Source organism: Phoenix dactylifera, chromosome 5 (genome assembly GCF_051530095.1).
Source record: "Phoenix dactylifera cultivar Ajwa chromosome 5, Ajwa_hap1_PhDact_Kaust_v1.1, whole genome shotgun sequence".
NCBI classification, from domain to species: Eukaryota; Viridiplantae; Streptophyta; class Magnoliopsida; order Arecales; family Arecaceae; genus Phoenix; species Phoenix dactylifera.
Genome location: NC_143194.1, coordinates 115,661 through 129,899, shown reverse-complemented (window position 1 = coordinate 129,899; position 14,239 = coordinate 115,661). Strand labels below are relative to the sequence as shown.

Sequence of the window (14,239 nt, the reverse complement as noted above, 5' to 3'; positions counted from 1 at the left end):
TTTTTCTTTTTCTTTTTTTGGTGAAAAATAGGAGGGGAGGGGGAGGGACCAACCCACCCGCGTAGCAGCCCCCACTGGGCCCCCCTTCCATCAGGGAATGTTCGATACAGGTCGCAGGTTTCGCTTGCCTTCCCCGACCCGTGGGCTCACCCCACTGGGCTCACGTGTGGGTACGTCATCCTAGCACCACCTTGGTACAAATGGAAGGAAAGCATAACCGCCAGCAAGTCATCCGGGCATGGGGCATCCGGTCCCCTAATTTAATCGACGCCCGCGCGTTTCAAACTCGGGCAACTTCGGCGGAATTATCACCCCTTTTCCACTAGGCTACCACCTTGGTGGCAATTGTTAGATTGTTTCCACTCCGCCCTTGCGGAGTTGTCGGCACGGCTCCCAGCAACAAGGATCTTCTTTGCCTTGCTAGGAAGAGGCAACAGTGGATATACTCATAGTCATAAAAATGTTGAGATCTATATATATATATATATATATATATATATATATATATATATATATTTTAGCATCGAGGTATGTAGATCTTTTCCGTGAGAGTGAGACGACTTTCCTCACTCTTCGCTCAAGAAGATAAAACAAGGCACTTCGTACATAAGTCTTGTTTCAGCAAAAGTGGCTTCTCTGCTCGCGACCTCACTTGCAGATCTCTAATTGGTTCGCACAAACAAAAATTATTTTATAAATTTACAGAAAAATAAAAAAATATCAAATTGTACAAAAAAATATTTTAAAAAAATAAAAAACAATTTTTTTTTTGTTTTGTTTTTCTAATCAAATCCTTGTAAAGTGATTGAGGGAAAAATAAAAGAGAGAAGAAAAGGGTGGAGGAGAGCCAAGGTACCCGAGAGGCGAGATCCCCGCTTCCTCCCAGATCCGCTCCAAGAACCTCTTGTACGGCTCCTCGCTGCTGGAGGAGCTCGCCACCCGGGGCGGCGTCAACGACAATGGCACCACTTGGTTATCCCCGTCCTCCTCCTCCTCCTCCTCTTCCTCTGCCTCTCCTTCGCCTTCGCCTTCGCCTTCTCCTTCTCTATCACGCCCCGAAACCCATCATCTGGGTCCGGCACGCGACCGGCCGCATGAGCCCTAGAGCAAGGCCCTAAAGATCATGCAAGGCCTAAGATAAACAATAATTCCAATAATTCCAATAATTCCATAAGTGCCAAAATCAAAGATTGATGTAATTCAATCAGATCCAGCTACAATGTACTGATTTATTACATAATTTCAAATGTCCATAAATAAAAGATAAATTGACTTCTAACTATCTAGCAGTCTGACTCCAGATCGAACTCACTTCTTGTCCCATCCGACAGATTCTACGAATCCAGTGCCTCTGAAAAAAAAATGGAAGTGTAGTATGAGCTTTTCCAGCCCAGTAAGAATCCCAACAGCCACACACAACAAAATCATAAAATAATCAAGTATCAAAATATATATATCATTTCATCATTTCAAAAGCTCAACAAACAACAAATATATATAATCAGTACATATTCACAAATCCTTTTTCACATTATGTGATCCATTCCCGTATAACTCAAATTCCAAAGTTTTCAAACTTTTTATTTCTGGCGTTGGACTAACCAAGATCACATCCCAGTCCAAGACTGTACAAATCCCACGCATAAGCTCGTGGCAGCTATCCCACGCGTAAGCCCGTGGAGGCTATCCTACGCATAAGCTCGTAGAGGCTATCCCACGCGTAAGCCCGTGGAGGCTATCCCACGCATCAGCTCGTGGCCGCTATCCTACGCATAAGCTCGTAGAGGCTATCCCACGCGTAAGCCCGTGGAGGCTATCCCACGCATCAGCTCGTGGCCGCTATCCTACGCATAAGCTCGTAGAGGCTATCTCATGACAAGGTTAGTCCAACCCATATTACATGTCTAGTTTTACATGTTCAATCACATTCCCATCACATCACATATTTTCATAAATTTTCAAAAATATGTTATTTCTTCCCAAATGAATTTATCTCAATATTTTCATTATAAACAACATGCACACCTCATAGGTGCCGCATCAACTCATAAACAATAACAACATAATAATGAAAATATGTTGATAAAAATTTTTCTCATATGTATCATATCAACTCACAAGCAATAACATCAAAACCGTAAATAAATCCAACGATAAATCAATATATGCATAGAAGTGCTCAGATGTAGGGATTCTTACAGAGATTGTAAATTGACTCAAACACGGATCCGAATCACAACCTACGCGCTGGGATGCTGAGTCCCCTGATCAAAATCTCCTGGCACCGCTGACTCTTCCTCTACAACATCAATTATAAATCACAAACTAAATTATTTAATATTTAAATATTCTAAACCAAAATTGACATTTACTATGGGGTCCATCACCAGATCCCCAAACATCTCAATTCCTCCAAATCTAGGGCAGTCGGGATGGCCCGACTTCCATCCTTGTACCACCGGCCCATGTCGTCGCCAGCCGTGGCCGCTGCCACGCCGGCGATGATGGCCGATCCCGATGAAAAAACCAAAAGAAGGGTGGATGATAGAGAAGGGTTCTTCCTCCACCTCCTTGGTCCAAGGGCAACAGCCAGGGTGGCTGTGCCCTCACCTCCCCACCCTCGGCCACCATTGGCCGAACCATCGCCGGCCGCCCCTGCTGCAGTCGCCGGCGATGGTAACCGGCTAAGAGAAAGAGAGAGGAAGAAGTCTCTTCCTCTTATTCTTTTTCTTCTTCTCTTATTACTATTATTATATTATTATTTTTTCTCCTTCTTTTTCTTCTTCTTCTTCTTCTCCTTCTTCTTCTTTCCAACCGACACAGACCCCTCCCCCTTCCTCCATTTCTTCCACGGAAAGGCCACCGTGATGGTGGCTCGGCCCCCAACCGACGACACCCAGCCGCCGTCGCTGCCGCCGGTGGCCAACCGACGAGGGGAAGAGGAGGAGAGGATGGGATCCCGAGGAAGAAGACCTCGGATCCACCCTCCCTCATCACATACATAGCCTAGAAAACCCTCTCCGACCCTCACATAGACCCGACCAGCCCCACCGCCATGCATCTCGGCCATCCCGGCGGCCGGCGGCGGCCAAAAATTGGAAAGAAGAGGCCGAAACAGGGGTACCCTGTTTCGGGCCCTTCTCCGACGATTCACCGGCCAACTCTTCACCCATACCACCCAAAATCCAGGAAATAAAACACAAAGGAAGGATTACCTCGATCCGGCGGGGGGTTCCGGCGATCCTTCCGGCGAGAAATCGGAGGAGGAACCGTGAGCAACTCCCCTCGGATCCACGCTTCTTCACCCGTCGGAATCTTCGGCGAAGGGAAGTGGTCTTCCTCCGCGGCCGGCCGGATCTCGACGCTTGTCTCCTCTCCGACATCAACCCCTCCGGCGACCTCCTCTCCAACGCCGCCGCCCTCACCCCTCAACAGCCCCCTCTTCCACGATCGTGCCTAGGGCACGATCGTAAAAGAGGAGACGGGCCCGGTCTTTTCGGGCCGCCTGTTTCCCTTTTTTTTTGGGGGGGGGGGGGGTTTTACATTCTCTCCCCCTTAAAAAAAATTTCGTCCTCGAAATTAACGTACCTGGAATACCAAAGAGTTGAGGGTGTTTGACTTTTATTTCTTCCTCGAGCTCCCAAGTGGCCTCTCTTTCGGAGTGATTGCTCTATTGTACCTTTACATAAGAAATGGTCCGTCGTCGCAGCACTTGATCCTTTCTGTCCACAATCCGAACCAGGTACTCGTCATAAGTCAGATCCTCATGCAGACTTATAGGCTCAAAATCTACCACATGGTTCGGATCTGGAATATATTTTCTCAGCATTGAAACATGGAATACATTATGTACACCTGATAAAGCTGGTGGTAGAGCCAAACGATATGTCACTTCTCCAATTCTATCCAGGATCTCGAACGGACCAACATACCTAGGGCTCAATTTGCCACGAACCCCGAACCTCATCATACCTTTAGTAGGAGATACTTTCAAAAAAAAATATGATCACCAACATGAAACTCCAGTTCTCTTCTCCTATTGTCAGCATAACTCTTTTATCTACTCTGAGCTATAAGGAGCCGTTCTCTGATCACCTGTATCTTATCCACAGTTTGCTGTACTATCTTTGGACCCAATACTTTTTTTTTTCTCCCACATCATCCCTGAGATCTCAAATAGTCTCCCTCTCGAAGTATCTACTCACAAGATTTTGACATACAAAAATCACAGCATCTCAAAACTTGATCCTTTTTATTTACCACACATAGTAAGTTCTTTTGATCTCCTTCAAAAGAATTCCAAACTTCCAACCTTAGATTAAAATGCCATAATTATATCCCAAGAAATTAATTTCTCTTGATTCTACACAGAGATCATAATTGGCTTGACAGAAATAGGAGAAATCTTTAGTACCAAATGCTCTTAATATTCTATAATCATTTTTCTTTTCTTTCTCCCACATCATTTCAACAAATAAGAGATCCATAAAATCAACAACATTCTCCTGAAACTAACTCAAGTATTTCATCATAATGCCTTTTAGATCAAATATTAATGATCTTAACCAGTTTCAAAATAAGTCAAACCACCACACTTCCGCTGCACACTCTGATTTAATTCATTTAATTCTTTAAAGTCACAAAATGATTTCTGACTAAAGTATCACTTTGCATTGAGACTAAGAAACTCCAAATTTTAGAACTTTAATTGAGCAGAACCTCCAGATCTCTCTGTCCTCAATTTATGCAGAGTATACTAACCATAACTAACCCCCAATCCTTTAGTCAAGTTTAAGGTCACTACGTGATCTCCACAACCTTCTTAGAATCCAAAAATATCTAACTTTTATTTAAAGGGGGTAATTCTTGTATTCCCTTAGCAATTTAATTAGAAAATCTACATTGATTTTCCTTCCAACAGAATTTACTTCAAATTCAATAGGTTAGAACTGTTGAGCCAATACCACTATGAGTAGGAATTAACTCTATCGATCTCCAGATCTTTCTTCACCAAGATTCTTAACATCCATCAACAATGCTATATATGATAATTCATGTAAGCATCTCATGACCGAAGTCTCTACTCAATATGACATTTATTAGTGGCTTCATCAACAATGACAAAAGATTCCTGCTCAAATCTTAAATCTAGGCTCGAGTTTTAGATTAACACATCCAATAATCTCCAACAATTATAAGAAAATTCAGGAGCCCAATCCAAACATGAGAATTCAAATAATTAGAATTCTCCCATCAATATGCATACTCTATGGCCTCAAAATAATCAAATACATCCATAGGAAATAGACCTATTTGCAATATCCAACATGCCAACACCAGATATAATCCACATACATTTTCAACTTCGAAGAACGTTCCTTTCAATATTATGAAATCTCCTTAGCTTACTCCAATACTAAATCAACGTACAAATCTCACTCTAATAATTAGCAGCAAAACCAAAAGTATGATCACATCAAAATCCCCATCAAATTTGAACTTTCAAATTATTTAAATAATATCTGAACATGGTATACTCGATATGTCATTGTTGACCTACACTTATCTTAGGTCAAACCTCTCTTATCATGATCAAAGATAATTTATACCTTCCTTCCGCACGTATCGAAAACCAAACCCGATGCATACATTTTATCACAATGCCCTGTGATCTTACACCTTAAGCACCGAATTTAATTATCATGTCCCAAATGATCATAACTTTAAGCTATGATATATTTCTGTCACGATCCCTAGTGATCTTAAACATATGCTCAGATTCCAATTTGTCACATTTTCCAATAATCTTAAACCTCAAACTTTAATGCCACTAAGGCCACAGTCCCTAGTGGTCTTAAACCTTAGATTATAATATCATTCTTGTTACAATCTCAAGTGATTATAACCCAAATCTCTGATAGTTTTTCTATCATAATTCTCCACTGATACTCACCTGAACATAAACCCTAAGATACCTCAACCTTAAGCTCTGATACCACTCTGTCACGCCCCGAAACCCATCATCCGGGTCCGGCACGCGACCGGCCGCATGAGCCCTAGAGCAAGGCCCTAAAGATCATGTAAGGCCTAAGATAAACAACAATTCCAATAATTCCAATAATTCCATAAGTGCCAAAATCAAAGATTGATATAATTCAATCAGATCCAGCTACAATGTACTGATTTATTACATAATTTCAAATGTCCATAAATAAAAGATAAATTGACTTCTAACTATCTAGCAGTCTGACTCCAGATCGAGCTCACTTCTTGTCCCATCCGACAGATTCTACGAATCCAGTGCCTCTGAAAAAAAATGGAAGTGTAGTATGAGCTTTTCCAGCCCAGTAAGAATCCCAATAGCCACACACAACAAAATCATAAAATAATCAAGTATCAAAATATATATATCATTTCATCATTTCAAAAGCTCAACAAACAACAAATATATATAATCAGTACATATTCACAAATCCTTTTTCACATTATGTGATCCATTCCCGTATAACTCAAATTCCAAAGTTTTCAAACTTTTTATTTCTGGCGTTGGACTAACCAAGATCACGTCCCAGTCCAAGACTGTACAAATCCCACGCATAAGCTCGTGGCAGCTATCCCACGCGTAAGCCCGTGGAGGCTATCCTACGCATAAGCTCGTAGAGGCTATCCCACGCATAAGCCCGTGGAGGCTATCCCACGCATCAGCTCGTGGCCGCTATCCTACGCATAAGCTCGTAGAGGCTATCCCACGCGTAAGCCCGTGGAGGCTATCCCACGCATCAGCTAGTGGCCGCTATCCTACGCATAAGCTCGTAGAGGCTATCTCATGATAAGGTTAGTCCAACCCATATTACATGTCTAGTTTTACATGTTCAATCACATTCCCATCACATCACATATTTTCATAAATTTTCAAAAATATGTTATTTCTTCCCAAATGAATTTATCTCAATATTTTCATTATAAACAACATGCACACCTCATAGGTGCCGCATCAACTCATAAACAATAACAACATAATAATGAAAATATGTTGATAAAAATTCGTCTCATATGTATCATATCAACTCACAAGCAATAACATCAAAACCGTAAATAAATCCAACGATAAATCAATATATGCATAGAAGTGCTCAGATGAGGGATTCTTACAGAGATTGTAAATTGACTCAAACACGGATCCGAATCACAACCTACGCGCTGGGATGCTGAGTCCCCTGATCAAAATCTCCTGGCACCGCTGACTCTTCCTCTACAACATCAATTATAAATCACAAACTAAATTATTTAATATTTAAATATTCTAAACCAAAATTGACATTTACTATGGGGTCCATCACCAGATCCCCAAACATCTCAATTCCTCCAAATCTAGGGCAGTCGGGATGGCCCGACTTCCATCCTTGTACCACCGGCCCATGTCGTCGCCAGCCGTGGCCGCTGCCACGCCGGCGATGATGGCCGATCCCGATGAAAAAACCAAAAGAAGGGTGGATGATAGAGAAGGGTTCTTCCTCCACCTCCTTGGTCCAAGGGCAACAGCCAGGGTGGCTGTGCCCTCACCTCCCCACCCTCGGCCACCATTGGCCGAACCATCGCCGGCCGCCCCTGCTGCAGTCGCCGGCGATGGTAACCGGCTAAGGCCCTGTTTGGGGGAGCTTTTGGAGGGCCTGTCACGCCCCGAGCCCGAGGCGCGGCAGACGCCGCACGCCCGCACGGCGGGCCGCACAGGCGTGCAAGGCATCGGATCATATCAAAGCAAATACAGATATTCAAAACTGACATAATTATTTAAATTTATTCAAAAGCAGTCTTACAAAATTTCAAAATAACATTTGCTAACATAATTCAAATGTCCAAACTAATCTAACTGAAATGCCAACAACTAATGGAATCATCGGAAATCTAACGCACTCCCCAATCCCGTGCGATCAAGCCTCTGAATCTGAAAAACAGAGAAAATAAAATAATGAGCTACACTAGCCCAGTAAGCAACAAAATACCCCAAAGTGGGGTCAGAGCATATCAGATCAAAATACAGGATAATGTCTGGAATAAATCATAAATAATATCGTTTTACTGTTTTCAAAACTTATTATCATTTTTCCAAAAATCTGATACCAGAATCTCAACATGATAGGCTACGGCCACGTAACCCAGTGGCATGGGTTGCACAAGGTGCCAAACACCACTATTATTAAGCACCGGTGGTACGGTGTTCAAATACCACTATTCTAATCACCGGTGGTACGGTGTCCAAATATCACTATTCTAATCACCGATGGTACGGTGTCGAAACCGGTTCCTCACAGATTACAAGTCGACAGGTCCAACGTATAATCCCCATTGGCGGGGCCAGAACAGAACAGAACAGATCATAGCCATGCTGAGAATACATATATATAAAAACAGTTTTCATAAATTTTCCAGTCATAGTTTACGAATTTCAGAGCATAATTTTCAAATGAAATTTAACATGCCAGACCCATTTTACTAAATACAAAACATATTTCAGAATTTAATCTACTAATAATGATTTTAGAAAAATGCACTTTGAAGCATTAAGTTACTTACCTCTTCTCGCTTAATCCCTACTTCAGATAGGCGAATCAGGTTCACCTGTTTAAATTTAATTAATTCTTTGTTAATTTCAGAACTAAGCAAAATCCAAAAATAATTCTATTGGACACGGCCCAACAAGGCCTAGAGTTGGCCCATAATGGGCATGGCCCGATAGGGCCCATATCGGACACGACCCAATGGGCCCACATAGACCCAGCTGAATAGGGCCCAAGGTTGGCTTTTAATTAGTTCATTTATACAATAAAATTTATTGTAGGGACTAATACTTAATTACAGGGTACTGTTCTATAATAAAACTTTAGTGGAGGGACCAATCAAATATATTTGGGGACCCTTATTTAATAATCTTTCTTATAGGGAACAAACATAAATTGCAGAAGGCTCTTTTGTGAAATAATATACTGCCAAGGGCTTAACTGCAAAATTCTATTTATTGGCCAAACGGGTTCGGGTTTCAGGTGTTGGGTTCCGGGTTCCGAGTTTCGGGTCGGGTTTCGGATTTTCGGATTTCGGGTTTCAGGTTCTCTCCCTTTTTTTTTTTTTTAACCGGGCCCAATTGGGCCCAAAGTGAACCAGGCCCAAGTCGGGCCCACGATGAACAGGGCCCATGCTTGGCCCCGTTCGGCCCGTAAGGGCCCTCATCTTCCCCAAAACCCCCTCCCCATGGACAGGGGAGTTGGAAACCGAGAGAGGAAGGGGGAAATCGGCGGGGTGGTCGGCCGGCCTAGGCGGCTGGGGGCCGTCGCCCGATCGACGGCCAGCCGATCACAGTGGCGGCCGGCGGCCGCTGCGGCTCCCAGCGTGAAGATGCAACCGAGAAGATCTCGGTTTGGGGCCAAAGCAAGGGAGGAAAGCATGCTGAATAAAGGGCAAAAGAGGCTTACCGGTGGTGGCAGAGGCGGCAGAAGGAGGATCTCGGCTCGGCCCGGCAGCTAGCAGCGGCGGCGGTGCTCGGAACCGAGGGGACGGATCTCAGAACAGGGGAAGGCTTGCGAAGGGGATTCGGACGGCGCTTGGTCGGGAAGAGGACACCGGTCACTCGGGAGGCAAGAACAAAGAAAGAAGAGGGAGGAGAAGGAGGAGAGGGAGGAGGAAGAAGCTCGGAGGTGGCCCTAGGGGAAGGTAAGATGGGGTTTTATCGTCCCATCGTAACGGCCCTCCGCCGCGAAAATCGCGGCGGTCGAGCGAGATCCGCGGCCGCGGTTGGCCGCGGATTTACCGGAGGGGGGGGTGCCGCGGGTATCCCGCGGCGCCCTTGCCCCGTTTGTCCCCGGAGGAGCCGGAGAGGATCGCCATCGCGATCCTCTGTTCCGGCTCTTCCCAAAAGAAGAGTCGGGCTGAAGTCGGCTGGGGCTGCCGGCTTCAGCCCGTATCTCACATTCTCTCCCCCTTAGAAAAATTTCGTCCTCGAAATTTAACATATCTCAGTTTGCAAAAAGGTCCGGATATTTTTTTTTTCATCTCGTCCTCTAGTTCCCATATAGCCTCACGTTCTGAGTGATTGCTCCACTGGATCTTGATATAGGGAACTATGCGCCTTCTTAATACTTGTTTCTTTCTATCAATTATCCGTACAGGCTGCTTAATTTGCATAGCAGAGACAACTCGAGGAAAAGTGTAAGTACCACTACCTACGAAGTTAAATTCATTGTCTTTAGGGGTCTGAAATTTTACTTGCTTTTCATGGCAATTAATGGTAGCAAAGTGTGACGCTGACTAGTCTATACCGAGAATTATGCCAAAGTCATGCATATCTATAACTATCAAATCAACAGGCAAGTCTCTACCTACCATCTGAGCTGGACAAATTTTGCAAATCTGATTACCGGTCATCCCATTCCCGACGGGGGTGCTAACATGCAAATCATACTCTAATAGCACACAAAATAGGTCATGTTTTTGCACAAATATCGATGACACAAGGAATGCGTAGCAACAGAATCAAACAGTATATAAGCATAAACATAAGCAACCGGTAGTGTACCTGACACCACAGTATTGGATGCCTGAGCATCCTGCTGAGTCAGTGCGTAAATACGACCCTGTGTGCGCGGTCTCCCCCCTGTCCGCTGCTCAGAAGAAGAAGGCTGAGCCGACTGAACCGGAGCAGGATAAGCTTGTACTTGTTGGGTCCCTGTAGCTTGGGGCCTCTGATCTGATTGTGATACTTGTTGATTATAAGGGCACTCCTTTATCCTATGACCCTGTTGTCCACATTTGAAACAAGCGCCGGACAATCGTCTACAGAGTTCTGTCTTATGGGCGCCTCCACATGCTTCACATTTAGGCTTCTCTTGTTGGATAGTCTCGCCATAAGATCCCTGCTTTTCTGATTGCCCAGACCTATTACGAGATTTTGCTGTCCTGCTAGAATTCTGTCCACTATGAGTATCATCATCTCTGCTCCTCTTCTTTTGTATTCTATCTTTTGAATCTTGTGTTTCCTTCCAGACAATTTCCATATTCTTGGCCCTATCTACCAAGTCATCATAGTTTGTTGAGTGCACTGCGGCCAAACCCCGACGTAAGTGAGGCTTCAATCCTCCTTCAAGTCTCCTTATCCGGGACTCTGCATCTATGACGAGGGTGGGAGCAAACCGAGCTAACCTGTCAAACTCTGCCTCATACTCATCCACGGTCATAGTTCCTTGAGACAGATTTAGAAATTCCCTCTCTAGCTCCCTAAGGCGACTTGAAGGGAAATACTTGGAGTAGAAGGCTGTGCGGAATCTCTGCCTGGTAAGTGCCTCCTGCTCGGGTGCCAATGTGCGCTCCACAGACATTCACCAATGATGAGCTCGGTCCTGAAGCATATAGGTGGCAAATCTGACCTTCTCTTCATCGGTGCACTCCATTGCCCTGAAGGCTTTCTCCATTTCATCTATCCAGGCTTCGGCCTCTTGAGGACTAGTGGTGCCCTTAAAAGCTGAAGGAGCCATTCTTTTGAATTCTGCTATACTCCTTCTTTGCTCAGGAGGAGCAACATCCTGTTGGACTGGTTGCTGAGGTTGTTGCCTCTGTTGGCGTACTAACCCGACGACCTCCTCGATCAGTTCGAGCACCCGAGTTTGATTTCCGGCGGCAGCTTCTGGAGTTGATTGACCCTGAGGCCCTGAGCTATGCGATGCCTCGCCCGCTTGGTTAGTGGGGGCTCTTCCCCGAGAGCCCCTAACCATCCGATTCAAGCTACGGACACGGCGAGGCGGCATTCTGATTCAGTAAAAATGTAAATGTTATAAAATCATCTAAATAGAATAATACATAATAGTTAACAAAACAAATGAACATTATCCTCTTATCTAGTTCATACCCATCTCTCAACCTTTCTGACGAATTCTAAAGATCCTAAAACTTAAGCTCCATCTGACTATTTCAAAAACAATCCCTAAGAATCTGAAACCTGAGCTCTGATACCACCAAATTTGTCACGCCCCGAGCCCGAGGCGCGGCAGACGCCGCACGCCCGCACGGCGGGCCGCACAGGCGTGCAAGGCATCGGATCATATCAAAGCAAATACAGATATTCAAAACTGACATAATTATTTAAATTTATTCAAAAGCAGTCTTACAAAATTTTAAAATAACATTTGCTAACATAATTCAAATGTCCAAACTAATCTAACTGAAATGCCAACAACTAATGGAATCATCGGAAATCTAACGCACTCCCCAATCCCGTGCGATCAAGCCTCTGAATCTGAAAAACAGAGAAAATAAAATAATGAGCTACACTAGCCCAGTAAGCAACAAAATACCCCAAAGTGGGGTCAGAGCATATCAGATCAAAATACAGGATAATGTCTGGAATAAATCATAAATAATATCGTTTTACTGTTTTCAAAACTTATTATCATTTTTCCAAAAATCTGATACCAGAATCTCAACATGATAGGCTACGGCCACGTAACCCAGTGGCATGGGTTGCACAAGGTGCCAAACACCACTATTATTAAGCACCGGTGGTACGGTGTTCAAATACCACTATTCTAATCACCGGTGGTACGGTGTCCAAATATCACTATTCTAATCACCGATGGTACGGTGTCGAAACCGGTTCCTCACAGATTACAAGTCGACAGGTCCAACGTATAATCCCCATTGGCGGGGCCAGAACAGAACAGAACAGATCATAGCCATGCTGAGAATACATATATATAAAAACAGTTTTCATAAATTTTTCAGTCATAGTTTACGGATTTCAGAGCATAATTTTCAAATGAAATTTAACATGCCAGACCCATTTTACTAAATACAAAACATATTTCAGAATTTAATCTACTAATAATGATTTTAGAAAAATGCACTTTGAAGCATTAAGTTACTTACCTCTTCTCGCTTAATCCCTACTTCAGATAGGCGAATCAGGTTCACCTGTTTAAATTTAATTAATTCTTTGTTAATTTCAGAACTAAGCAAAATCCAAAAATAATTCTATTGGACACGGCCCAACAAGGCCTAGAGTTGGCCCATAATGGGCATGGCCCGATAGGGCCCATATCGGACACGACCCAATGGGCCCACATAGACCCAGCTGAATAGGGCCCAAGGTTGGCTTTTAATTAGTTCATTTATACAATAAAATTTATTGTAGGGACTAATACTTAATTACAGGATACTGTTCTATAATAAAACTTTAGTGGAGGGACCAATCAAATATATTTGGGGACCCTTATTTAATAATCTTTCTTATAGGGAACAAACATAAATTGCAGAAGGCTCTTTTGTGAAATAATATACTGCCAAGGGCTTAACTGCAAAATTCTATTTATTGGCCAAACGGGTTCGGGTTTCAGGTGTTGGGTTCCGGGTTCCGAGTTTCGGGTCGGGTTTCGGATTTTCGGATTTCGGGTTTCAGGTTCTCTCCCTTTTTTTTTTTTTTAACCGGGCCCAATTGGGCCCAAAGTGAACCAGGCCCAAGTCGGGCCCACGATGAACAGGGCCCATGCTTGGCCCCGTTCGGCCCGTAAGGGCCCTCATCTTCCCCAAAACCCCCTCCCCATGGACAGGGGAGTTGGAAACCGAGAGAGGAAGGGGGAAATCGGCGGGGTGGTCGGCCGGCCTAGGCGGCTGGGGGCCGTCGCCCGATCGACGGCCAGCCGATCACAGTGGCGGCCGGCGGCCGCTGCGGCTCCCGGCGTGAAGAAGCAACCGAGAAGATCTCGGTTTGGGGCCAAAGCAAGGGAGGAAAGCATGCTGAATAAAGGGCAAAAGAGGCTTACCGGTGGTGGCAGAGGCGGCAGAAGGAGGATCTCGGCTCGGCCCGGCAGCTAGCAGCAGCGGCGGTGCTCGGAACCGAGGGGACGGATCTCAGAACAGGGGAAGGCTTGCGAAGGGGATTCGGACGGCGCTTGGTCGGGAAGAGGACACCGGTCACTCGGGAGGCAAGAACAAAGAAAGAAGAGGGAGGAGAAGGAGGAGAGGGAGGAGGAAGAAGCTCGGAGGTGGCCCTAGGGGAAGGTAAGATGGGGTTTTATCGTCCCATCGTAACGGCCCTCCGCCGCGAAAATCGCGGCGGTCGAGCGAGATCCGCGGCCGCGGTTGGCCGCGGATTTACCGGAGGGGGGGGTGCCGCGGGTATCCCGCGGCGCCCTTGCCCCGTTTGTCCCCGGAGGAGCCGGAGAGGATCGCCATCGCGATCCTCTGTTCCGGCTCTTCC

The 14,239-nt window shown here is 44.8% G+C and overlaps 1 protein-coding gene across 1 annotated transcript; it reads right to left on the bottom strand.

Annotated features, from left to right (window-relative positions):
* Positions 1-7,887: 7,887 nt before the first annotated feature.
* Positions 7,888-11,313, bottom strand: LOC149753427 (uncharacterized). The gene is made up of 2 exons (XM_089930588.1): positions 10,568-11,313; positions 7,888-7,945 (listed from the first exon to the last, which is right to left on the bottom strand). Exons 1-2 carry the CDS (start codon positions 11,223-11,225, stop codon positions 7,932-7,934), a joined length of 672 nt encoding a protein of 223 aa, XP_089786714.1. The 5' UTR covers positions 11,226-11,313; the 3' UTR covers positions 7,888-7,931.
* Positions 11,314-14,239: the final 2,926 nt, after the last annotated feature.